The following is a 26,769-nucleotide window of genomic DNA, read 5'->3' as shown; positions in this document are numbered from 1 at the left end:
TTGAAGATCTTTTTAATGAAACAGCATGTGTTAAGAGCAGACCCCCTGAGCAGGCCAACAGTCTTTCCCAGAGTTTCAAAATAAAACTTCAGGAAAAATATTAGAGACCATTATGTTAGTTTGCTCAGTTGTTCAGACAGCTGGATCTGGCTATTTTAGTAATCTAATGTAGAATCAGTGTAGCAGGATTAACAGAATGAGGCAAAATTAACTCTGGTGCAGTTTGGGCCTGGTGTGAGGAATCTGTGGAATGATTTGGGTCTGGTACAAGGAATGTTGGGAATGGTGGTGATTGCTAGTGGGGAAAGAGGCTGGGCGCTGTGAACCCTTCCAGAGCAGTGCCTGAAGGAAGCATGCACTAATGTACAGTGGGAGATCAGGGACCTGCTGTTCATCCACACCTCATGTAATTCTTTGTGTTAGTCTTCTTCATCCATTTTAAATTCTGTAGGTGTTTAATGTGGTCCAACAGTTGGACTTACTGCTGTGTGCAAGATGGAGCAGAAGCTGCTGTTGGTTTGAGTGACATGGGCATTTTATTCTCATTAGCTGTGTGTCTGCCCTTTGCTTCCACCTTTGTGGTGGATGTGAGGCAAATATTTAAAAAATACGTGCATGATGTATAATAGTGGCGTGAGAGAAACTGGAATGTTGCTTTGCTAATGGTCCTTTGTTTTGGGAATGAAGAAGCTGAAGGAGCAGTGAACTGGATAACCAGTTCTCTTTCGTTTCTCCTGTGTTTACGAGACAACACATTCATAAATTAATAATCAAAGGACTGTGGTGAATGTGTGCCACAAAAACCTGATAAATGTTGATGAACCTGCCAACTGTAATGTCTTGTTACTTGTAGATAAATACACAGAGATGAATAACGAGATTCCTAATGCTGTTAATTTTGTCTTTAAAGTTTTCACCCATCTCTAAACTCTGACATTATATTTGTCTAAGCTTTACAACTATTCTCAATGGAATTAAGAACACTGCTCACCAAATTAGACATAATTGGACTAAACTGCAGTTTAGATCCCTTCAGAGAAATGAAGCAGTTAATGTGAATGAAAATTGAAATTAGTTTCTTTTGAGGACTAATGCAGTGGGACAGACTGCAATGACCCTCATAAAGAGCCTGAGCAACTTTTTTTAGAACAGAAATTTTTTTTTTTAATTAATGATGCTGTTGTGTCTCCTTTCACATTTCAACCTTCCCAAAGGTTTCATCTCCTTTGTGTGCATTTTAGTTCAGAAAAATACTATTGTTTTATTAATTTTAATTATTCAGTTATTTAGAGCAGAACACTTGATTTGAAAATCTAAATTTTTCTTCCTATGGCCAAGAATCACATCAAGCTCTTTCCCAAGAGACTGGGGTAAAAAGGTCGTGGCAGGGTGGGGTTATACTGCAGGTCTGATCAGATCTGAAAGTAGAAATTTTCCATGTATTTACATTTTTACTCAGTTATGACTGATGGGTCCTACTTTCAAAATTGAATTTATGTACAAGGTGAACAGGGATTATAATTATACTAGCTGGTTGTAAAAAGCCATTTACAGTCTTACATTTAATAATGTTTTATATTTAATTTTGTTTCTCATACTGGAAGGTATCACAAAATTTAAAAGATCCAAAGGGTTGTCTGCTAGATCCAGTGACTTCTGAATTTTGATCCGAAATCACAAATCTTTGGGATTATATAGAGTCACTGTTCTCCTGAATGCATCGTGGCTGTAGAATAAATTCAGAGCTGGGGGGAATGTTAAGTGTTACCATAGTTAGTACTTTATCATAACAGTCTGGCCTCAATTTAAAAAGGAGACAAGTTGTACTGCATTGGGGTACCAAATACCTTTGTACGCTGGTTCCTTGCAGAGTCCACGGATGCTTATTAGGCACTTAGGCAAATGGTAGACTTTATGTGTCTGTACTTAGGACTCTAGCTTTAAAACAGTGTGCTGCCTGGGGGAGGTTTGGAAAGAGAGGCGAAGAAATCCTCAGATAACGTGAGGAGTGCTAAGATATTCAGTGCTGTTGCCTTTCTTGTGACTTCAAAGAATTGTTGATGCTAATTCTGAGGGTGTCATCTTCAAATAGCCTCCATGGCTTTTTCTTCAGGTAGCCAAATGCCCTGAGAGCCAATCAAGTTAAGGTTGTTCTTGTGTTTGCAGGCCTAGCAGTTGTCTTTCAAGAATGAATCAGTAAAACTTATTATTAAAAAAAATAATAATGGTCTGCTAATAAATTCGTACTGAAGAATCTCAAAGGCCTTTAAGAATTAAGCTGGTATTTTCTGCACCTGATTTTCTTGCTTCTCTTTAATGAGTTACTGCCGTTCAGTTAATGCTGTGTGCAACTGCAGAGGAGCTTCCCAGGGTTTACGTGCCTTTGTTCGGTGGTGTGGCATCTTTATCCCTCCTGAGTTCCTGTGTTTTAGATTTATGAGAAGGATGATGTGAGAAGCGGGAATGTAATCTGAGTGTTCAGCCGTTCTGTATTTCTTCTATTTAATATCTGGTCTCAGCATGTGAAAACTCTGAAGCCAAATTATTCCATCTGTGGTATTGGCAGTGGAGCAGAATGGGATCCTTTTTCGTGAGGTGGATTATGTGGCTGTGAAAGGCAGCTTTGAGGAGCGCAACAACGCCGGGTGGAAACAATTTGGCTTAATTAAGGGCTTCTGAACTGAAAATCAGCAACCTAAATGCACACACTTCATTGCCTGTGCAGTGCTTCTCCCAGATCTCACCCAGCGTGTGAGAAGAGTTGGATGATTAAGAGGAAAGCCCTTTGCCTGGCACTTTGTCTGTTGATTTGAAATTCTGTTGCAGCAGACTAATTGCTATTAAAAATAAATAAATGGATTTCCCCATTCAGAAGCTTTATTTAGTGGGGTTTGGAAGAGAACCATCAGCAGTGTGGCATCTTTCTGATCCCAGTTTGGTGCTTCAGGCATTTGGATTTTACATTACGCTGAAAGATGGGATCTATGTCTAGTACCTTTGTTTAATTAACAGGTCTTCAATAGCAGTATGTTGGGAGTACAACGAAGTCATAAGACAATGATATGTAATTAAGGTTTGCTGTTCTACCAGAGGAAGTTTAAACCTTCGCTTCAGGAATAGCAGTTAATTAGTTAAAATGGTTTCTGTTGGAAGGTAATAGAATTGGTTGGAGAGCTAAATAAACAAACAATTAAAGGATAATTAAGTATCTTTTAATGGCCACAACATAGTTCATACTTTTAAAATAAAAACATGCTTTTGAAAGTACATTTCTTGTTATATGGCAAGCCTGTACAAATTCTGAAAATAAGTCAAATGTATCAAATGTGGAACCTGAAAAAGAGATTTTTTTTTTTTTGCACATATTAGGAAATCTAGAAAAAAATAGTTAAAATGCTGTAGTGCAGAGTCCCAAAGATTTGCGAAGCTCTTTCCTCCTATAAGAATAGCGTCTGCCTAATAGCTGAGGTCCAAAAATTCTAGTTTTAATCTCAGTTTCATTGCATTTCCTCATGGGAGATATACATGTATTCTGATTTTTGTCCTGAATAATTCAGTTTCTTTGTAGTTGTATTGTTGGTGATGATAAGATAAGCACATCAGTAGAGAAGCAATACCAAAGACTGCATTGTAGACAGGATTCATTCATATATCAGAGCAATTGTGCCAGGCATTTTGAATGAAGAATTTCTTTCCATCAGCTAGATTTACCTTATCTTGGAGTTTTCTTTCATGCAAAAAACCAATTTCTACACAAGGTTATAGGCCATTGTCTGTAAGACTTTCTTCTTCCACATGTTTCATGTGGGAGAATGGTAAGATAAATAGGCCAAGATTATGTTGGGGTTTTTTTCTCACAGAAGTAATTTGATTAAAGTTAAAATGCTTGCATGTATATATTCAAAATGAGAATGAAACAACAATATTCTGTGGGGTTGGTTGGGGGGAATGAGCCTAATCTTGATGTTTTCTTTTTTTTTTTTTTTTGTTTCCCTTCTTGCCTTCTCGTTCCCTACCATTCTTCAATCAATACTCAACCATGCAGGTTTTAAATGCAAGTTTACCAGTACCTGATGTTAGTGAAGACAATTTGAAGCATGATGGCTCACCACAGGAGCCACAGCAGCTAGGAGCTGTTACAGCATCTAAGGAACTGGATGGGCAGCAGCCAGAGGTGGCTTCACCCCTCCAAGAACCACCCAGAGAGCAAGCAGAGCCCACTGGAACAAATGGTAAGTAAAAACCTACGTTCAATGGACAGATCATAGAGGTTGGGATGCTAAATGGATTGAGAGGTAGAAATGGGGCTCATCTAGTCATCTCCTAGTGAACAGATAGTTACTTAAGTGATCTGCTGTTGCTCAAGTGCTTCTTCTAGGACATTGTTTCATGGGAGATGTTTTCTCTGTAGGAGAATTCGGATGACAAATGGCTTGTGGACTGAAGCTATCAGTGTCAGTGGTGGGGATGTCCACCTGTTCTCCCCTTAGGGGTGTTTTTTGGCTCTTGGTGCCTCTGCTTGCCTGCTTCTCATCCCAGCCCTTCACCTGTAAGAACAGCTCAGTTTCCTCTTCCTATATTGGAAGTTCCTGCTGCATGGGCTTGTCCCTTCCTTCATAAGGCAGAAAGCCTTTTATGTTAATTCCTTAGTGATATTAGTGATAAATGATTTTGAACACACAGGAAGGGGCAGGCTGCTAATCCGTTCCCTTCTGCTTTTAACTGGATTTGCATTTTGATCACAGAACCTTTCTCATCATAGACATCCCTGTCTGTTCTGTCTTCAGAATCTCTCCTTGCCTTGCTGCACAGTCAGAAATGTGCTGCTGTTTCTCCTGGGTGATCTTGACAGCCCGCCTTTCCTGCTCTCATCAGCCTCTTCTTTCTTCCCTCTGTTCCTGTTCACAGGCATGCAGTGAGATCTGCTTCAGAAATCCCGCTGCTAGCTGACTGTTTTGACAGGATGGCAAGATGGAGGGATAGTTTTCAGTCAGAGCAGGCAACTAATGCTGGTGTTGGAGAGCAGGGAAGGGATGGGAACAGGGTAGGACAAGGCACAATCTTCAGTGTCAGCCTGCAGAGCAGCTTAAGGCATGTGTAACCCTTAGTGTACTTTAGGGTCTGAATCCTAATAAATGTGATTCTTGGGCATGTCTTCAGATTAATTGCTGTAACACTGTTATCCCAATAGAAGATTATTTTTCCACCCATTACTTCTGTGAATCACATATTTAGGAAATATCATTAAAATCCACATTCATCACACAACTTCCACTTACATCAACAAAGACAACCAACCAAAACAAAACATAACAAAAATTCCCCTCACAAAAATCAAAATAATATCATCACAACACCAAACGAAAGTGGACAATTTACACAAAATCCAGCTCTTGACCATTCACCATGATTACCACAAAAATTTCATTCTCTAACATTGTTCGGTACTTGTTTTGCCTGTTACCTCTCCCAGTTACTATTCTTATCTAAAAATTCTCATGTTCCTGGGTTTTGGCACCAAAAAGACTGTAGTGGGTTGACCCTGGATGGACTCTAGGTACACCCACTAAGCCACTCTCACTTAACTCTGCAACTGGACAGAGGAGAGAAAATGTAACAAAGGGTTTGTGAGTTGAGACAAAGTCTGGGAGAGGTCACTCACTGATCAGTGTCACAGGCAAAGAGACTTGAAATGGGGATATTAATTAAATTTATTACCAACAAAATCGGAACAGGAGAATGAGAAGTAAAACAAAATTAAAAACACCTTCCCCCCACCCCTCCCTCCTTTCCAAGTTCTACCTCCTTCTCCCCCAGTGGTAAAGGGAGACTGGAATGGGAGATCACTGTCAGTTCGTCTCAGGTTGTTCCTGCCACTTCTCAAAGAGAGGAGTCCTTCCCCTGCTCCAGAGTTAGGTCCCTCCCATGTGAGACAGTCCTTCACAAACTTCTCCAATGTGAATTCATCCCACAGGCAACAGTTCTTCACAAACTGCTGCAACGTGGGTCACTCTTCCACAGGGTCAGTCCTTCAGCAACAGCCTGCTACAAGTGGGTCCCCCACAACGGCAGAAGTCCTACCGGGAAAACCTACTCCAATGTGGGCTTCTCTCTCCATGGGTCAGCACGTCCCTGCCAGGACCCTGCTCCAGCATGGGCCTCCCATGAAGTCACAGCCTCCTTTGGGCATCCACCTGCTCTGGTGTGGGCTCCGCCACAGGCTGCAGGTGGATCTCTGCATCCCCATGGTCCTCCATGGGCTGCAGGGGCACAGCTGCTTCACCATAGTCTCCACCAAGGGCTCCAGGGGAACCTCAGCTCTGGCACCTGGAACACCTCCTCCCCCTCCTTCTGCACTGACCTTGGTGTCAGCAGAGTTGTTCACATGTTCTCACTCTGCTCTTCTCTGGCTGAAATTTTCATCTGCCCAACAACTTTTTTTCCTGTTCTTAAGTATGTTATCACAGAGGCATTACTATCATTCCTGATTGGCTTGGCTTTGGGTAGCGGCAGCTCCATTCTGGAGCTGACTGGTATTGGCTCTGCCTGACGTGGGGGAAGCTTCTGGCAGCTTCTCACAGAAGCCACCCCTGGAGCTGCCCTGCTACCAAAAGCTGGCCATGAAAACCCAATACAAAATCACATCAGTAGGGGTTTTAGACACTAAAAATAGGATGTGACATGTTTTAGCTTTCATTCATGAAACTTTCCTCTTTAAAATTTTACCGTGTGTTGTTCCTATTTTTATCAGGCTTTATGTCACTGTTAATGGAACCAAGTCTACATGGTAGCATAATTTATGTGAAAGGGAAAATAGTTCTGTGTGTTTGCTCTCAAAGTGAAAAATCACTTTATGAAGGTGACACAGCATGTATTTCCTGGTAGCAATAACTGAAAATTACATCATCTATAGAGACAAAACTTGCCCTGTCAAGCATTGGAAAGATAGCTCAAGTAAAGGCTACATTCAGGTGTTCATAACTGTTTATATCCTCCCCTCTGGACCTTACAGAGTCTGGTTCACTTGTCTTTAACAGAGCAATAAAGGTGGGGAAGAGGTATCTCTTCAATACTCCATGCAGAGAAATATCTCCACATCGAGAAATACACCATTTTAGTGCTACACTTTGTGTTCTCCACTCATTCTTTATTTCACCCTGATTGCAAAGTCTATAAAATCAGAAGTAAAGCGTCATGACATGGAGCACTGAGACAACACTGGTATTTGCCTAGAGTAAAGTAGTGTTTGAAGGCTTTTTGGGTGGATTGTTTGGTTCTGTTCTGTTGTTGTCATTTGAATGTCGCATTCAGAAGACCATTTGAGGGATGACCCAGACTCAGTAAAGTTGCCACTATCTGACTAAATTAACCAGGAAGTCTGGTAAATTAACTGGCAATCAGAGCCATAGATGAAGGCCCATGTATCATCAGAATTTTGGAGATATTCAACATAACTCATAGAAGTCTTATTGCTATAATAGGAGGTCAGCTATATTAGGTACTGATCTTTTACATTTTGTTTTATCATATTGCATCCCTTTTTACTACCGGTAGGAGCATTACGTTACTATAGTACAAGTATCCAGAGTAACACGTTTCTGAAACTGTTGACAGCAGCCTTTGAGACAATTTATAAGTAATTATGTTGTAGAGAATTCCAATTAAAAAAAACAAGCAAACAAACAAAAAAAAACAAACCAAAAAGACCAAACTAGCCCCTAAGTGACAGTTAATAGGCAAAGGAGCAAATGTTTCAGTGAGGAGAAACAGAAGTGTTTCATATGGTTTTATTTATGAGGGGTAAAATGCTTGCGTCTTTTAAGCAGCATCTGTTGAGGTTTGGTGAGGATGCCTTGTGGGAAGCTGCATCAGGAAGGCATTACAGCAGCGGGAACTGAAGCGCGCGGCTGTGTGCAAAGCGGCAGCCGGCGCCTCTTCCCTTCGGGGCAGAGAAAGATAAAGGCTTGAAGTGGCAGTTCCAAGGCGGACACGCTGAGGCACCGCTACTGTGCCGTCCAGCGGTGAGAAGAGCCGATCCGAGCCGCGCTCCAGGGCCGGCAGGGCCCGCCCCGGCCGGGCGGGCGGGGGTGGTCCCGGGCGGGGCTTGGGGCTGTCCGGGACTGGGGGAGAGGCCGTGGGGCGCGGGAGGGAGCCAGGCCTCCATCAACTAGTCCTCATTCAACCAGACTCTCCGTCCATCCAGCCAGTTGCCGGGGCGGTGGAAGCGCGGCTGTCGCCCGGCTCCCTCCCTCCCTCTCGCTCCCGTCGGTCGGCGCTGCCCTGCGCCCCTGGGAGGAACCTCGGAGCGGGAGAGGGGTGTTTGCAGTGGCCAGCGTCGCTTCAGCCATGCTGGGGACAGTGACGATTGCGGGTAAGGCGGTGTGGCACTGCCGAGGTGTCGGCACACGCGGTTTTAGCCTCTGTGGGCTGAGTAGCGCCCGGGCTGTGCGTGTTTGGGGGGTGGCCGCAGCAGCATCCCCGGGGCTGGCGGTGATGCGCCTGTGTGGGGCGCCTCCGGGGCCTCGACTCCCCCAGCTTTACTGACTGTGGATTTCCTGGCAGGGCGTTAGGAGTTAAATGGTCTGGCTTAGGTATTTTTATCTCCGTGAGAGTGGTTTCCAAGCGAAGGTTGCTGAAGCTTCTAAGAAGTTTCATGTCGCCCCAGTGGGACCTTCGATGTGGTACCTGCAATACGGGGCTATATGAATGTGGAGTTGCTAACTGGGTGTTTTTCTGCAGGACCAGGCTATGACCTGGTATCTGAAAGTGAGGAACAGAAAGAAAAGGTAGTGACCGCATTGAAGATGCTGTGTTACGTTAATCAAGTAATAAGGCAATAAAATACCTTAAGAGCTAAACTAGGTGAAATTGGAGGAAATATAGAAGTTAGCGTTGTTTATAAGCTGTAAAAATATTTTCATGAGAGAAATAAAACTGTTACCGTATAGCTGTTTTACCTTAACAAAGCAAAATTCAGAGAGTAGCACCGTGGCAGAGTGTGTGTGTGCATGAGGGGCAGCAGGATCCCAGCCTGTGATACCAAAAACTTCATGCTGTGTGCATTGAACTCTGCACATTTTACTTAAGGAAATAGCACCGGAGCCACTGAAGTCTGAGAGCTAATACCATAAACTAAGTGTGCTTTCTGAAAAGATAATAAGTTTTGGAAGAGCAAGGAATTAAAAGGAAAAAACATTATCATGCACTGCTGAGCTTGCACAAACCTGTGTCTTTCTCTGGGAGATAAAGTGGTGTTATGAAAATTTAAATACACAAGCACCGATTTTTTTTTGTTAAGATAACTAATTTGCATCAAAATTTCTCTCAGAGTGATGATGAATGTCTTTAACCATCTAGGAAGTCTTTATTTCGTTGTATTAATTAAATAATTATTTACTCTCGTGTATTTTGTTTGCTAGAGCCAGTGAATGAATTCAGTGCATAGGAGGAGTTTGTTAATGCAAAATGCTTTAACTTTACAATACATATTGACAACAAAGCCTGCAGAAGTGCGGCTCCATTTAAAATGGGCCCTGGGGAGGACTGTACGTGATTTGAATCAGTTAGTAGTGGAGGAGATATCCTACCGCTGTTTACAATAGGGTTTTCATTAAACTCGATGTTTAATGAGCTTATCACATGCTGAGTCTCTTTCCTCAAGGGTTCTCTATTTTTTTTATTTCCTTTTATTGTTAGTAATTAAAGGTTAAATTGTTTTTCAAAAGCAATCTCTTTATAGGGTTGCACAGTTTGATCGTTTGAGGTTTTCCTTATTTAATAATTCCTGTGGAAGAAACTTTGGATTTTCACTGCAGCACAGCAGCTGCTTCTATAGTTAGTATGTTTTGCGAGAACTGCACCTAGCTCATAATGCGAGTTACTATTTCTTGGAAGGCACTGAGTACCTCTGCTTGTTGGTATGCGGGAGTGTTTTAAGCTGTCCTGTGTCTTATGCGGCTTCATCTCCTTTGTGGTGAGTTTGCGATGTTTACATTAGTGTTTTTGTGGTCGTTTTGATAAAGGAAAAATTCAATCTCTTTTTCATTGTGCATTTTCATTATTCATTAGGGGTTCTTGAAAATGTCCTAGCATTAACTGACCTATATTGCTTATTCTGCCCCTGTTGTTAGCAGAGCAGATTTTTTTTTTTTTTCCCTCTCAAAACCCTAAGTGCTAGTGTTGCATCTCTCTTATGCTTAGTGAATATGTTTTATTTTAAGAAGCAGAACCAAGGCACTGAATGTGAGATGTGGACAGCTTGTCTAACCATGAAATTTCATAAATATTTGTAGCTCGCTGGTTTGGTTCCCAAACAGAACAGCTGGGCTGGTCTGAGAGCAGTTTATTGTTGTGAGTTCATTTAATGAACAATTTTTAACAGCAGTAACTATATATCTAAACCATAGCTAATGACTCTTATGGTTTAAAAATAATCAAACAGAACAGTTTTAGAAGGACCTTATGTTTTCTGATTTTTAGTGATGTTTCTTAAAACATTGAAATGAAAAAAGAAATATCTTAAAATCTTAAGTAAATGAAATACATAACTTTCCTTGCTGGAATTTGAGAAGCTGGTCTCAAATTTGGAATTTGAAGCTCTGAGCTGGAGCAGACAAGTACAGCTAAAGTAAATTTTGTTAAAGTAAAGATTTTTGAGGAATGTTATATCATCATAGCAGAATTGATTGTACTTTTTTTTAAGTTACTGTTCTGTGAGGTGTTTTTCTAGGGACATTCCTTTTGCTTTCTAAAGGAGTTCTAAGGCATTAAAAATTATAGCTATTCTGCGGCTTATTCCTTTTTTAAAAAATGGACACAAAAGTGTGTGAAATTTTAAAACTTAATTCTTCAGTTGTCACCCAAGTACCAGAGACTGAGGACTGAACTTAATGGTACTTGTTTCAAAAGCTTTCAAATAGCAACATGGTTGGAAGGTTCATGAATTGCATGTATGCACTGTGAGATTTAGTGCAGAAAAATCTCTGTTAATCCGCCCTCATTATTTAATTATTCTGAAAGAACTCCCTCCCTGCAATTAACATGGCAAGTCAGTCCTTAGAAATAACTGAGTGAATAGAATGGGGAAGGAAGTGTAGTATGTGCTTCCCATTGAAGGGCTATTAGTACATTAAAGCAGAACCAAATATGGTGTATAGTAGGAAAAGGAAGGAAGAATTTGTGAAATATGTTGTTAAGAAGCAGCAATGTCACAGACCTTAAACCGTGTAGTTAAAAAAAAAATTTAAAATGGCTAGAAGGGTAACACCTGGGCATATTTCTGTATTACTTTGTTACTGCAAAATGAATAGTGTGTTTGTTTGATTTATTAAACCCAACCTTCTGAAACTTGTGGTTAAAAGAATCAGAATTTATGGTATAACTCTTACACTCTGTGAGTTTTTGTTGTTGTTTTGGTTTGTGTTTTGTTTTGTTTTTTTAATGCTAAAGTATTCAATTTCACTAATAATTCCAAATATCTACTTTATTCTAAATAAATCTGTTCAGGACAGATTTTTCACAGATGTTGTAATTTCAAAACTGTGTTTTGATTTTAGTTACTTGTCTTTATCTTGACTTTGTCCTTAAATATTTCTAATAATAATTAGAATTGTGCAGTGAAGAGAAAACTGCTTTTGACAAATACAAGTTTGATATATCGTGGACACTTGGTTCAAACTTTTTTTAAAATGTCTTCTGTTCGTGTCATGTGAGTTTTAGAGCAGTAGCGGGGGGTTTTTTGTGTGCTTGGTTGGGTTTTTTACAAGTTGTATTCATAGCAAATCTACATAGAATAGAGGCAAATGATTGTAAAATACCCCTTCAGCCTTATGGTTTCAGCGTTTGTTTTTGCTCGTGCAAACCTACTGAGAGTATTGTGTATGTGACTGAAAGCACAGTTTGGCCCTAAATACTTAAATGCTGAATAAATGAAAACAGCTCAAAGTCCTCTAGAGCCTTCCAATGGCCAGTGGAGTTTGCGAGGTGGGCGCTGGGTGTGTGTCACATCCATCCGAGAGATTGAGAATGTAGAGAATTCATGGAAAAAATCGAGAGCTGTGCTGCAAATCCTTAGGGGGAAAAGTCAACCAGCTCCAGATGTTGACATGGTTGACTGTGAGCACATGAAGTGCTGTGGATTTAACTCTTGCGGTCAGAGTGCTTTTTTTTAACTGTTTGGCAGCTACCAGGGGAGAAACACATTTTCACTTCTGGAAAGAGATGAGATGGTGGGAGCAGTTAGGTTGCATTGCCAACAGTGTCTATCAGCCTACTAAAAAAAAAGTGATATTTATTAATTTCATTTTTAATTGAATTAGACAGGAATTCAGTCATTCTGAAAATACTGCTTTTCCAACATCTGATCAGCATGCCTCTAATAAAACCAAAATAAATTCTTACCATGGGCTAAGTACCTATGAAATTGTGAAATCAAGCACCTTTGAGGCCCTAAGACTGTCAGTTTCATATGTTTCTTTCAGAATAAAACAGAACACTTGCAGTTATTAAAACACAAGGAGCACCTTGATTCAATTAAAAATGTTTGAAAGGTTAACTGGCATGTAAGTAGTTAAAACAGAATTTTAGTGTTGGTTCTTAGCCACAGTGGATTTAAATAGCAAAGTGTATCGATTTTGTGATACCATCTCAATCTTTATCATTGCCTCTGGATATATTTTTATTGTATTCTATTCCTTGACTATCACGTAGTTGGTGAAGTACAGCCTGCTCAGGAAAGACCTAAAGAAATTGTATTCATATCAGTACTTCAATATTTTTTTTGTTGGTTTGTGTTCCAGTAGCTACTGTGATGAGCCTCTCTGGTATTTCTTAAAGGTGCTTTCAAATTCACCGAATTAATTCAGAAAGTGCTAGTTGTCCTGCCAGAATACCTGTGGCAGTGACATGCTACAGTACTCTGACCAACAATACTTTGTGTAAATAACTTCCAAACCTTTCCAAACTACGTGTGGTTTGCTTTGCGTTCAGAAGTGCACTGACAATGTTTGGGCACTGCAGTGTCATTTATAAAAACATCATTAAAGAATCCAGCTGTTAAATATAAAGTTCAGGGTGTACAGTTGACTTCTCTGGTCTTGTGTTTCTGTTGTGCCCCACTGAATATAAAAATGCTCTTCAGGGTATAGGTTGTGAAAGTACAACTTGGATATATGTGGCACTGGAGCCTCGTCGCATGACACTGCAGCCTCGTCACAACATGCAGGCAAATTTCTTGAATGGTATATCTCTCCTCAAATTCTGAGGAAGGGCACTGGAAATTCAGTTTAAAAGACTCTTCCAGGGATTTAAAATGTGAAAGAAGGAGTCAAAGTAGAGACTGGCTGCAACAGCAGCAAGTCGCTCAACAGCTGGCACCAGAATGTTACCTTTGGGATGAAATATGTTCTGGACAGGTTAAAAGCTTTTTGTGGGGAAGTGTGATGTGTGTAGCATAGTTGCAGCTTGTCAAACTGGTATTAAAAAGTGTTCAGTCAGTTGATACTTTTGTTAGTATTTCCTTTTGCAATGTGCTTAGTGAAGTTTTGCGAGGCAGCATGTCTGCTGGACTTACAAGGAAGACCTCGTTACTGTCAGCCTGATTCAGTAGTTTTGCAAGCTTATAATTTAGTCTCTAAACTCTATATTCTCTAGATTGCATTTGCTATCTTAATGTTAAATGATCAGTGTTTAATTTCATAGCTGGTTCAACCAGAAAAATCATTTTTAGTGTAAACAAACTGAAGAATGTATTAAAGTAGCTGTTACTAAATAATTATAAAATATGTGATATTTTGAAGAGAGTCTTTGAAGAAGTACCTCTAACTTTGAATTCTCATTAAGCCTTTAAAATTTTATTTTAAATTACAGAATTTTATGGAAATGACAAGGATGTTATTTCTGGACATAGGAATAAATGAACACAAGTGCAAAAGCAGTTCCTCAGCTTTTCCGTGTATAGTCTCAGCACAGGACTATATAATGTTTGATTGATAAGAGTTAGTTTTGCTTGTTGGGGTGTTCTGGTGTTTGCAAGAGTTATATTACCAATGGAGTAAAAATCCTGGCTTCTTCAGAAAAATGTCTGTTTCTTCCTACCCTTCTCCCTCACAAATGACTCAGTTCAAACATCTCCATTTTAAAATGTTCAAATGTTCAGGGAGTTAGGCTGTTAGCAGAGGTCAGGCTTTAAAATTAATTAGGAGTTAATAATTGAGGTAAATAATTTTAAACTGTTAGATAAAGGGAAAACCAAAAAGATTTGCTTATGTTGACTGAGAAACACCAACTAGTAGACTGCTGATAGTGAAACATAGTTTGCCCTCTACATAGCTCTTAGAAACCAGTATCCTTGTAGATTTTGTTTTGCTTATTATGTAGTTAACATTTCAGTCTTACCGAGACCGCATTGTCTGTGTGTTTCTGAAGAAGCAGCCCTTCCTAGAGGCGACACAGCCAAGCAGAATCGTCATCTAGGCTGTGAGGGATCTCTGGAGATCAGGTGGTCCAGCAAAACAGGATGAACTGCAGAGTCAGAGGCAACTTAAAGGTGGTTCAAATAAAAACTAAAACACTTTGGGGAGTTTGATGCACATACATTTGAAAGCTGTCTCTTTCTGCATTTGGATTTTGAAGTAGAACATGTACAGCTTAAAAGAAAGGCACCGTGCCTTCTCCTGGGATGTTGCTGTTTAACATTGAATATTTTTTTATAATTTTATTTTTTCATCCTGGCACTCGAAGAAGTTTGATCAGAGAGAAGCATATGTTCCCTCATGGCCTTATACTTTCAACTGTTGCACAAAATCAAGGGTTAAGAACAGTATTAAACTGAAATGCTGGCAGCATCCAAACCCAAGAATCTTTTGGTGTCTTGAATGTGCCATAGATTTAATTTACATGCCAGTCTGTGAAGTTGGGTAGAGCTCATGGCCAGAGAGAGCAATAATACTTAAATTGTCCCAGGAAAACTGAGAGAGTGGTTGCCAGTGACCTGAAGGAAAAACTCAAACTGTGCCCATGAAAGAGATAATGCAAGCACAGACCTGTGAGCAGTGGAGGATTTTACCTTCTTGCATAGTAACAACCTCATGAATTTTAAGCAATGTGGAATTGTTGTAGATGAGGTTTGTCTGGCCATAGTGGTGATGTAATGTATGGGAATATTCCAAGATTCATGATCTTTAAAACAATATATTGTAATTAAAGTGTTTTATGGAGCTTACAAGTTTTCAGAAAAACAGGTAATTTTCCATGGGTGTTTTCACATCTTACTTTTCTTTTGGGACAGAGCTATAAAATGAGCTTTCTTTTCTTGTCATCATTTTAGGTCAACAGGCTTTTTTGGGTGGGTTTTTTTGTGGTTTGTTTTTTGTTTTGATTTGGTTTTTTGTGGAGTTTTACTTTGTTGTTGTTGTTGGGGAGGTTATTTGTTTGGGTTTTTTTCTTGGTTGGGTTTTTTGTTGCTGTTGTTGTTTTTCCTTTTTCCTCAGAGGTGAGCTTTGCTTCAGGAATAATTACATATATTGTTCTGTATAGTCTATGAGTAATGATATGATAGAAATAAATTTTTTTTCTGCATAAGTTCGCCTTACAGTAAAATAAAACAACCTACCAAACCAACCACACGAAAAGAGCTGCAAAATCAAGTAAGAGAAGAAGAGAATATAAGCTTGAAAGGTGCATTTGCACCTTTGGAAAGAATCCTACAATGATATGAAGAATGAAAGTAATTATAGTAATCATAGAACAAAAACTAGTCCTTAAAAATGTACTAGTAGCACATAGAAGAGGCAGACTGATAATAGACCAATTATGTTTATGAAATTAATAAAAATGAAAAATTATATAAAGGTGTAATATTAAATGAAGAAAATTAACTGGATTTTTTTTTGTTGTTGTTGCTTAAACAGTTGGACAAACAGAACATTCCAATGTAACTTTGAAGGAAGACACTGAACCTATGGAGACAAATCCATCTCACCCAAGCACCAAGGACAGTGTAGATGCTGAGAAGGAGGATGCTCATTCAATTAAGCAGTTACCAGCTTTGGAAGAAGACACAGAAGAACATGTGTCTGAGCCACAGTCTTATGATCTGGGTTTTAAAAAGGTTTTTAAATTTGTTGGCTTCAGATTCACAGTGAAGAAGGAAAAGACAGGAAAATCAGAACCAGTTCAACTACTTACTGTAAAGAAAGAAACACAGGTCCCTGAAGGAGAAGATGATCAAAAGGGAGTCAACTCAGAAGAAACAGCAGTGCCCGAGGATGCACTCTCTGCAGAAGACACCACCAAAGATGCACTGAAAAATGAAAAAACAGAAGACGAATCTCCTAAAATACCAGAAGCAAATGAGATTTGTTCTCAGTCAGCTGCCTTAACTGCTGATACTGCGTCACCATTAAGAAAACTGTTTACTCAAGGATGGACTGGATTTAGAAAAAAGAAGAGTTTTAGGAAGCCTAAAGATGATGAACAACAGTCTCCTGTGAAAGAAGAGGAGCAAGAAAAAGAGGGGACAACATTAACAACTGAAACCATTGAAAAGGAGGAGAAATCTGAGTTTGAGAAGCAAGGTGAAGAGAGGAATGTGACAGCAGTAACTATTGAAGCACATGAGAAGGAGCAAACTGAAGGTGAAAAGCAGGAGTCAGAAAAGACTGTGGCAGCCATAGGAGTAGAAGAAAGTGGGGAGGAAGAGCTAGTCAAATATGATGAGCAGGGACAGAAAAAGAATCTAGTGGCAGCAGCTGTAAAAGAAAGTGCAGAGGAGAAAAAAGATGAAGATGATCAAGAAAGGAAACTGGTGGAAGTCTCAGAAGATCTTGATAAAAAGGAAGAGAAAACTGAAGAAGGAGGGAAAGAAGGTGAGGTGACAGAGAAAACACTAAAAACAAAGTCAGTGGTGTCTCTTGTCACTGACAGTGTGAATGGAGAATTGAAAACATCCTCAGAAGTCATACCTGTGGGAGAAAAACTGGAGTCCACGGAGAAGTGTGAAACAGATGACAGAACTGAAATATTATCTGAAGAGAAATTTGAAACAGTTGAAATTTCTAGTGAACAGCTTAAAAAGTCTGAAGAAAGAGAAGGAGATAAACCTGCTCCACTTGGGAAAGAGACATTAGATGAAAAAACAGAGGAAGCAGAATTGAAGATGTCGCCTAAAGCAGAAGACATCACACAAGGAGAAGCTCTGGATAGAACCACAGAGAAGAAAGAATGCAAAGAACATGCTTCGAGTGCTCCTGGATCAAAATCCTTTTCTACTTCTGAACATTCAGTTGACACAAAGGATGGTCAACGGTCAGTCAAACCCGGTGAGGAAGGGCTACAGGGAAAAACTGGCATAGTTATGACTGATACTGACAAACCAGATGAAATAACCATAAATTCTGAAGATGCAGCTGGAAAAAGGCCTCTGGAAGGTATCACAAATGAAGCTGAAGTTCTGTCTTCTCAAGAAAAGACTAAACTACAAGGCAGCCCTTTAAAGAAACTCTTTACAGGTACTGGATTAAAAAAACTCTCTGGAAAGAAGCAAAAAGGCAAAAGAGAAGAATCTAAGTTAGGGGAACAGGGTGAACCAGTTCAGCACTTATCAGATTCCCCAGATAGCCCAGAGGAACAAAAAGGGGAGAGTTCTGCTTCTTCTCCTGAGGAGATGAATGAAATTCCTTCTTTAGAAAAATCTACAGATGGAATGCAGGTCACTGAAAATGAAGATGCTACAGTTCCAGATGTGGAGCGAAAAAGAGAAAGTGTTACACCCTGGGCATCATTCAAAAAGATGGTGACTCCCAAGAAACGTATCAGAAGACCTTCTGAAAGTGATAAAGAAGAAGAAATTGATAAGACAAAGAGTGTTTCAGTGTCTGCAACTGAAAACCTTGTTGATGAAAATCAGGGAGAAATAAAAGAAAATGGGATTGACCAGAAACCAGAGAAAACTACAGAAGAACCCAAAAGAAAGGTTGACACTTCTGTGTCCTGGGAAGCTTTTATATGTGTAGGTTCTTCTAAGAAAAGAGCCAGGAAATCATCATCATCTGATGAAGAAAGCCAAAAAGTAGAAGAGTCTGGACAGAGCAAAGAAACAGCAACAGATGCAATTCTTACTAGTTCTCAGGAGAGTGATCAAGGACAAGGCAATTCTTCCCCAGAACAAGCTGGAAGCCCATCTGAAAGTGAAGGTATTTCAACGTGGGAATCATTTAAGAGGTTGGTCACTCCAAGAAGGAGATCCAAAACCAGAATGGAAGACAGAACTGAAGATTCTGTTGTGGTATCTAGCCTGGATCATTCAACATCAGATGGTGAGCCTGGAAAAGATGAATCATGGGTTCCATTTAGAAAACTGATGCCTGGACGTAGGAAGAAGAAGTCAGACGGAAAGCCAGAACCAACTCATCTTAAACAAGCAAGAGAAGAGATGACAGAAACAGCTGAAGAAGATTCTGATATTCCAGCTGTTGTTCCTTTATCCGAATATGAAGCAGCAGAGCGGGAGAAAATTGAGGCCCAACAAGCGAAAGATGCTGAAGCGATGAAAGAACGAACCTCAGAGGAAGAAGGAGCAGAAAAATTAGAGGAGACTCTAAGAATTGAGCAAGGATATGAAGGGCTGGTACATGCAGTTGCTGTTACCGTTGTGGAAGGAGAAAGGGCAGTAACCAGCATTGAGGAAAGATCACCATCTTGGATATCTGCTGCTCTGACAGAGTGCATTGAGCAGGCAAGAGAAGAGGAAGAGAAAGAAGCTCTGAAAACAGCTGAATTGGATGTTATTGTGGAAGATACAGTGGTAGCTGCTAAGGCAGTGCCAGAGATGAGAAAGGATGTAGGTGATGACACCACAGCGAGTGAGCTGGAGCTAACCTCAGAAGCAGTGACAGCTCTGGAGACAGCAGAAGCTTCCTGTGCTGAAGAAACAATGGAAGTGTCCCTTGCCGAGGAGACAACTGAGATGGTTTCTGCTGTTTCACAGTTGTTGGAAACCCCAGATACTACAGAGGAAGCTACACCTGTACAAGAAGTAGAGGCCACTGAACAAAATTTGAAAGAATTAGACAAACAGACGCAAAAAGTTCTTCACGAAGTTGCCGAAAGAGTAAAGTCAGCAGACTTAACACAGCTGGTTAGTGCAAGAACCATGACAGAAACTATAATTACAACAGTACAGGGACTTGAGTCAGAAGTAAAAGATGATGCCAAAGATGGGAATGTTGTAGGCCAGGAAACTGTTTTGCTTGAACAGTGCTTGCAAAAAGGAGAACATGAGAACTTCCAGCCTCAGCAGAGTGCTGGGAGCATTCAGGGCCAAAACAGAGTTGAAGAGAGTGTTTTACATGAAGGTTCAGAGGAAAGTGAAATAGGTGCTGAAGTGGAAGAAAGCACAGAAAAATATGAAAATGTGGATATATTGAGAGATGAAAGCCAGTGTCAGGAATGTGAAGAAGCAGTTGTAGAAGGCCATGAAGAAGTACACGAAGTGCAGAGGACAGTAGAGGAACCTTCATCACAAGACAGAGAGTTTCACAGCATCAAAGCTGTCACTCCCAAGGAAGAGCTCCTTGCAAAGCAGGAACCTTCAGAACAAGAGAAACTACCCGTAACAGAGCTGACAGTAGATGAGACAAGAGATGAATATGCTCCAGAAGTACAGACTGCAGTAAGTATTACATAGAACCCAAAGGTTGATTTGTCAAAAAAATTAGCAAGTGTTAGATATTTTACCTAATTTAGAACCAGGTTATGGGCATATTACTGTCAAGGACCTTCCTTGTGCAGCCTGAGACAACCAAAGTTCATTTCCAGTGAGACACACACACAGATCTCCAGAAGCAGCAGCCATCGAAGCTTGTGTGCAGGGTGGGGTGGATGCAGTGCCTACAGAAATGGAATGGGAGATTGTGTGTATGGATCTGAAGGTGCTGAAATGATTGCCATTAGGGCTTCCGTACAGCACAGAGTGACTTAATATGAACAGCTGAGATACAGATGTGATCCATGCAGCACCGTACATGGTGGTATGTTCAGTTGCAAGCAAAAATATAGTTGTAGCTGAGGTACCCCTGCAAAGGGAGGACATGAAATGACACCACTATCTCCAGCTTTAAATGCTGCAGTTATTTGCCTGATGCGTTCCTACCTTCTTCCCTACTTCCCCACCATCTTCCTGGCTTAGTCTTTGTGTCAGGTGCTGCTGGCTGTCCCTTCCTTCAGACTGCCCTTTGATTAATGAGCTGTTCTCAGAAACTGGACACAAGCTGGGATCTTGGTGAACCACTGATCTCAGTGTCATCCTGAGATGCTCTTCCCATAACTCTTGTCCTTTTGGGTGTTTCTTGTGCTTTTTCACCCAGAACGTTGCTGGTCACTCCCTGCTTGTAACTGTTTTCACAGGTTTGTTGCAATTCTCCACAGGTGCTGGACAAGACAGGGGATGAAACCTCTTCCTTGGGACTTGAAGCTGAAGAACCTGTGCAGCTTGAAGGAGAGGGAAAAACCTTCACTGTGGTCCCTGTTAAACCTGAAAGACAAGATGAAATTCCTGACTTAGAAGAGCAAGTTTGTACTAAGGGAGTTAGCAGGGCACCTACTCTAAGAGAAGAAGAGGAAGATGATGCTGTGCTCATCGGAGTAAAAAGCACAGAAGTCACAGTTCCTGAGGTTCCACTGCAGAACGAGGTAAAACCCTCTGACCTTTCTTCAGAAACACTTGGCTCAGAATCAGCTGCAGGTGCTGAGCAGAGTGTGAGCAATGGGACTGACAGGGACATTGCAGCAAAAGATTCTGTGCCTATCCTAGAGCCACAATGCAGGGAGAAAACAACTGAAACCTCCTCCCAGAGGGATGAAACCAAAGGTGACAAAATAGAAGATTCTATTCTCAAATCTGAAAAATGCTTGGAGAGCCCTACCACTGTTGCTGAGGCTACCACACCGATTAAAGCAGACACTGTATCTAATTTAGCATCAACATGCCCAGATATTGTTGAAAATGGAAGCGCTGTCATTACTGATGTAAGTCCTCAGAAATGTGAAACACCCAGCAGCTTGGCTGAAGAAGAGACTCTGGGAAAAAAACAAGAACTTGTAGAAACCTTGAACTGTCAAGGCTTCCAGAAAGAAGATAACAAAAATGAGCAACTGACAGAAAAAGCCAAAGAAGTATCTGAACATGGAAAGCAGGAAGCTGTAAGAGATGATGAATGTTCAACTGCTGTCCAGCAAGAGGTTTTAACTGTGCAAGAGGGAGGCTCTGACTCAGCCTTCCCACAGGCCACAAGTTTGGAGGCTCTGAAAACACCTGTGCCTGCAGCAGCTGCAGCAGTTGGACAGCATGTCGTGGCAGAAACTGTGACACCCGCAGACATGACAGCCAGAACTGTACAGCCATTGGCAACTACACCGGAGCAAATGGCTTCTGAAGAGGTCCCAGTTACTACTGTAGATTATTCAGGCTGTGGGACTGCAGGGCTTGATAGTGCAAAGGCACCTGAGCCTAGAGTAACTTGTGCTTCTGTGAATGGAATATCAGAGGAGCAGGAGAGGCCCCAGAGCACAGGGCAACCCAAACAAAATGGCATTCCTTTCAGTCAGAATCTGCCTCGCAGCCACCCAGAATTTGAGAAGCATGTTGTTCAGTCTGTGATTATAGAGTCCCAGAGTACGAAAATTGTATTGAGTGCCATCGAGTCTGCTGTTCACAAACTTGCAGAAACAGAAGAGTCAGCTGCCTTTGAGTCAGAGCAGAGCATTAAGTCCATAGGGAAAAGCCTATCGGATACAAATAGGCATGAACTTCTGGGAAGTATACAGGTAGATCAAAAACTTCCAGTAAAAGAGGAAGAGATATGGAGTAAAGAACAAGAGCTCCAGCAACCAGGAATAGTGAAATCTGCTGTCTTAACAGAGTCTGCAGAAATTCATGCAACTGTAGAAAAAACAAAAGACATGCTTTTAACTTCTGAGATGCTGAAAGATGGACAAAGTCAGAATTCCTTAACAGTTTTGACTAGCCCTGAAGACATTCCAAGGGGAAGTGTGAGACTTCAGAAATCAACACTAGAAGAAAGTACTTCAGAAGATTCAACCAAAGACCCGCTAGACATACATCCACCAAAATTAAGAGAAAAAGAAGTTGGGCACATAATGGAAATCTCAGACCAACATACAGGCCAGCAGACATGCGGAGAAAGTGAAGAACAACAATATCACCTGTCAGTGGAAGATGGGGAAACACAGATGTGGGAGGATGATAGTTGCCAAGAAGGAACATCTTGTGATAGACAAAGTCAGAACTCAGTGGCTGTGACGCCTTGAACGTAAGTAGCATTTTTAGACAGTAATTTATTTCTTTTTCCAGATAGTTCGTTGTGTCTCCGTAACTTCTCTCTGATGTGGTGGGGTTTTTTTTGTTTCTTTTAATCATTCTGCTGAAGGGCTACTCTCACTTCAGAGGCCTTTGACTTGGCATGTAGTTGAGTATGATATTTCTGGGAGGTAGAAAATTTACTTTCCAGTTTTCCTAGATAGGAAACATGTCATATGACGTGTTTAATATATGGGATTTAATCCACAAACACGCTTCTCTAACAAAACTCTTTTTAAAATCCTAAAGGATATGAGTGTTGCCTAAAGGGTGTGAGTGTGGTAAACCTGGAGTGCCTCATGTACAAAGCTTTTTGCACTTCAGTGAAATCTGAATCAAAAATGATAGGTATAGCCTCTTCCAAGGATATATACTGCACTTGCTTTGCTAAGTAACGAGACCTTTATCCCTATCTTTGAGAACTGTGTGGGAAAATAAGATGTTCTTGAGAGAGCAAGTTATTATTACTAAAGCTTTTTTATCGTTGTCTTTCTTTCAGATATGCTAAGCATCCATGTGGCATTTGGAGAAATGCCAGTCCTAGAGAACAACTGACAATCCTGCGACAGAACCAGGAGCTTTATTCACTACCCTTTATCTTTGGATGTTAACATCTGTTCTTTTGAAGACTTCACCTTGTCATTTCTATTGAAAAACAATGCCTTTAATGTTGGCTATATCCACACCTGTGTTCCATCCGAAGGTCGTTTATCTCTGCCCAAAATAATCCATTTAGGCTGGAGTTGCACCACTGAGTGAATGGGCAGACCACTAGAATTTGTGCCACGGTTATTACTGTCCCCTCACTTTAAAGTGTGTCCTATCTGTCCCATCTCCTTGGATCCCTCCACTCATCCCTGAATCCCTCTCCCTTCTTTCTGCAGTCTCCCTTACCCCCCACATCTTCCATAGCTGCCTTGATCTGACCTATAAGTGGCTGTAGATGCTGTTCAGCTTGTGTGTGAGGGGAAGGAGGAGGGCTCACTGATGAGAACACATGAGACTTCTGGCTGAGTAGCAGATGTGTCTATCAGACAGCAGGAACTGGATCACGCACAAATTGTTGAGCAAGATGCTCGAGTTTGCTGCCTTTCAGTCCCCTTCAGGTATCTCTGTCCATCCTTCAGTTGTATTTGTGTAGACCTTATTTAGTCAGAAATTATTTCTACAGTGTAGTTTGAAAGGAGATTGAGAAAAACCCTTCTTCTGTTGTTTCAGACTTCAGGTCTCAGGACTGGACTGTAATGTATTGAATATTTATATGTATGTCTTAAACCCAGTTCTGATTTTAATGTAGAGCTATAATACTTATGTACTATTTAGGTGTACCCTTAAATGAATTTTGTAGAGTAGCCCGGAGAGGAAATTGATACTATTGGAGCGGAAATTGATAACATGTCGTTTCCTATTTATTGTTCCAGGTTTTTCCCCTTGTAAAATCTCTCAAAAATTTGGCTGTCTTGCTCTGAATATTTATATATATATCCTAAACCGAGTTCTGATTTTAATGTAGAACTATGATGTTTCTAAAGACAAGAGGAGAGCCCTGACCTGTGTCAGATCCACCGATCACTTCTACTTGCTGTCCTCCCTGGTTTCTGAGAACCCCCCAGACTTACCATTTTGCTGTCACCTTGTTCTTGTACTGCAACCTATGTATCTCACCTCTCTCATTCTAGCATCTGCTAATTTCTGGTCATTGCCCCATCCAACCCCAAGTCTTTCCTATGCCTACACTGTCTAACATCTTTCCTGCATACAGACTTCCTCCTCTCCCAACCCCCACCCAAACTGCTTTCCCGCCCAGCATTTTCAGAGATCCTCCCCGTTCCTATCAATTCTCTGTCTTTTCCGAGGCAGGAGTAGGAAGGAGGGCAACGGCTTGGTGATGAGTTCTGTCTTCAATTGCAAAAAGCTGATGAGATCTTTTGGTTGTCAGTCCAATCACATAAGGTGCATTGGACTGACAACAACTGTAGACCAGAATGAACACGGTGAGAGAAGGATGGTTAGAAGCCCCAAGCCTGAGAGTCCTGGGATGTCTGTCAGTTGGTCCTCTCCTTTGTTTACGTTAAAATCAAACAATGGGTACAAGTCCGTACTTTCAGCCCTGATCTCTAAAGTGAAGGTTACAGGTCGCACGTTGTGAAACCAATGCCCACCAAGTTGAACAATGCTCACTATCATACCTGTATAGTAATTTATTTTAAAATCAACTTTTAGTGTACAAATGCTCTTGTTACGGCAGGTCCTTGCCTCTCCTCAAGGCTGCACGTCCAGCAAGCAATGTGACTGATTGCACTGGTGTGATTTTTCCTTACCTCAGAGCAAATTATATAAATATTTAAAGCCAAACAACGTGGTTTCAAACAATCCAGTCTATCTCTGTCCATCATTAGCGGCAGCTTTCCCCCTTAGCTTTGGGCAATTCCAAAAACCTCAGTTGATTTCCATACGTTTAAGGTGGCTTGCAAGGTAATGATGCTCTTAATAACACTTCACAAGTGCAAACTTGGCTGAATTTGTACAAAGTGTATACCTATGTACCTTAAGCCATATTGCAATAACTGCAGCAGGTAAAACAAAATAACAATAGCATGACCTGTGTAATCCTGATTCTTACGTTTGTAGCTCCAAAGCTGTTAATAATATGTAAAGTTAATTCTTGTCTGAACCTCATTTAAATAAAGCTAGCTTTACCACAATGTAAATTGTCTGTTGGTAGTAATTGGGCAGGCAAGGACTTTAACTTGCCTGTTTTCTCCATTAATCCAGGGCCTTTGGTAAGCAATGCAACAAACCTAACAAAACACAAAAGCTTCTTATAACCGACAGCTAAAAGAACTACCACACCCAAAACCACGCTAATGGTGCAAGGAGCATGCCTCCACGAAAAGATACTACTTTGTTACCAGCGTATTGCTTTGGCCTCTGAAATTCTCGTTTGAGACTGTGACTTCTGGCTTGTGCTTAAAAGCTTGAAGCTTTCTCTAATCCAATGTATGGGGTTTCCAAATTTGAATTTGTGTTTTTAAGGTAGATTTTCATTGAATAAATAAAATGCAACTGCAGATTTGTTCTAACCTGTGTATGTGGTGTGTTTTTTTTAGCTTTCTTGGTTTAAATTATTTTCTGATGGTTGCTTCATCTTCAGAAAGTTAGATTTGTTCCTGAGAATTAATTTGTTGTTGACTGACATTCAGCTTTTGATTGGAATTAAAGGAACTAATTACAGAATTAAATTACAATTTGGCTCTAAATTTCTATAAAATGTGCATCCTTCAGAAGAAGTAATAAGGTACTTAAGAAGACTGAAGAATAAAAAAACCTTCCGTTAAATTCAAGATAGGTAACAGTATTCAGTGAGCCAGATTATTAAATCATATGCCTTGCTGGTGCGACTAAAGTATAAAAAAACTCCAGCAAAGTAACAACATAAATGTCCACACAAAGTTTTTCACAGATTAGTAGAGTAAGGATCTTGGGCCCATAACTGGTATTTTCTAAGCTCCCCCTCTTCTGCTTAGCCTCATGGCACTAAAAATCTGGACATGCTGGTTATTCATGTTCACAGACCTTGGACTTCAGACATTAAGTTTTTCCAGTTCTGTGTGTTCTGTGGCTGAGAATGGTTGACGGCATTTGTATCTCAGAAGACTTGCGTAGATTCACACCTGAACTAATTTTGTAATAATTTGTTTCTTCCTATCTCAGCTAAAGTGCTAAATCCAGTATCTGCAAATATTTAACTGCACTGGTTGCAGCAAATGCAGGGATGTTGGGACACTGCAGGATGCCTGTCCCTCTTCTTGTTTTTGCACTGTGTCAGGCAGCTCACACTGCAATTGACTGATACCACTGTCCAACTCTGGCATCTGGAGGTACAAATCAAACCAGCTTTTCCCACCAGACATTGTGGTCAAGGTGTACACAGCCTCTGCTGGTCCTTCTGCAAGGTTTATGCATTTGTACTGTGCTGTTACTGGTTAGTATGAAATCCCTAAACAGACATCTAACTAGGGATTGGAGTCCACGCCTTTTGCATCTCAGGGAGGTTTGTGTGCTGTTTTCTCTTTTGCAGGGCTGTTTTATTGGCAGTAGCTCAAATATCCTGCCTGTTAGCTCAAGCTATGGAAGCGGATCCCATGCAATTCAGAGCATATGGGAGGCAGCTGTGCTCGCTGAGGAACCTGCACAGCTTGGATACAAGCAAGTGCCTGGGGATGGGCAGGCGGCTTGCCAAAAGCTGAGAGGATTCCTGAGATGATCATGTCTGGATGCTGAGCACTGGATGTTTGACATTCATGCCGCCACATGGGAGGGGAGCAGGCCTAAGGAGGCTGAGGCCCTGCGAGGAAGGATGTGGCTTGGAATGAGGAGCAATGTGAAACAGA

The 26,769-nt window shown here is 40.9% G+C and overlaps 1 protein-coding gene across 3 annotated transcripts in view; it reads left to right on the top strand.

The window, feature by feature from the left end:
* AKAP12 (A-kinase anchoring protein 12) overlaps positions 1-25,458 on the top strand; it is a 30,947-nt gene extending 5,489 nt beyond the window's left edge. Inside the window, exons 2-5 of one of the 3 annotated variants that reach the window (XM_027632062.1) lie at positions 4,046-4,232; positions 15,909-19,669; positions 20,425-22,328; positions 22,875-25,458. In XM_027632062.1, coding sequence (XP_027487863.1) covers positions 4,046-4,232; positions 15,909-19,669; positions 20,425-22,326 — 5,850 coding nt within the window. In that variant the 3' untranslated portion in view covers positions 22,327-22,328; positions 22,875-25,458. Of the gene's footprint in view, positions 1-4,045; positions 4,233-8,178; positions 8,372-9,872; positions 9,974-15,908; positions 19,670-20,424; positions 22,329-22,874 lie in introns of those variants that run through there. The other 2 variants (XM_027632068.1, XM_027632074.1) reach the window with 2 other exon arrangements.
* The last annotated feature ends 1,311 nt before the right edge of the window (positions 25,459-26,769 follow it).

The sequence above is a fragment of the Corapipo altera genome, unplaced genomic scaffold, assembly GCF_003945725.1.
Source record: "Corapipo altera isolate COAL_440 unplaced genomic scaffold, ASM394572v1 2b, whole genome shotgun sequence".
NCBI classification, from domain to species: Eukaryota; Metazoa; Chordata; class Aves; order Passeriformes; family Pipridae; genus Corapipo; species Corapipo altera.
The sequence above is the reverse complement of the archived record's forward strand: the minus strand, read 5'-3'. Positions and strand labels throughout refer to the sequence as shown.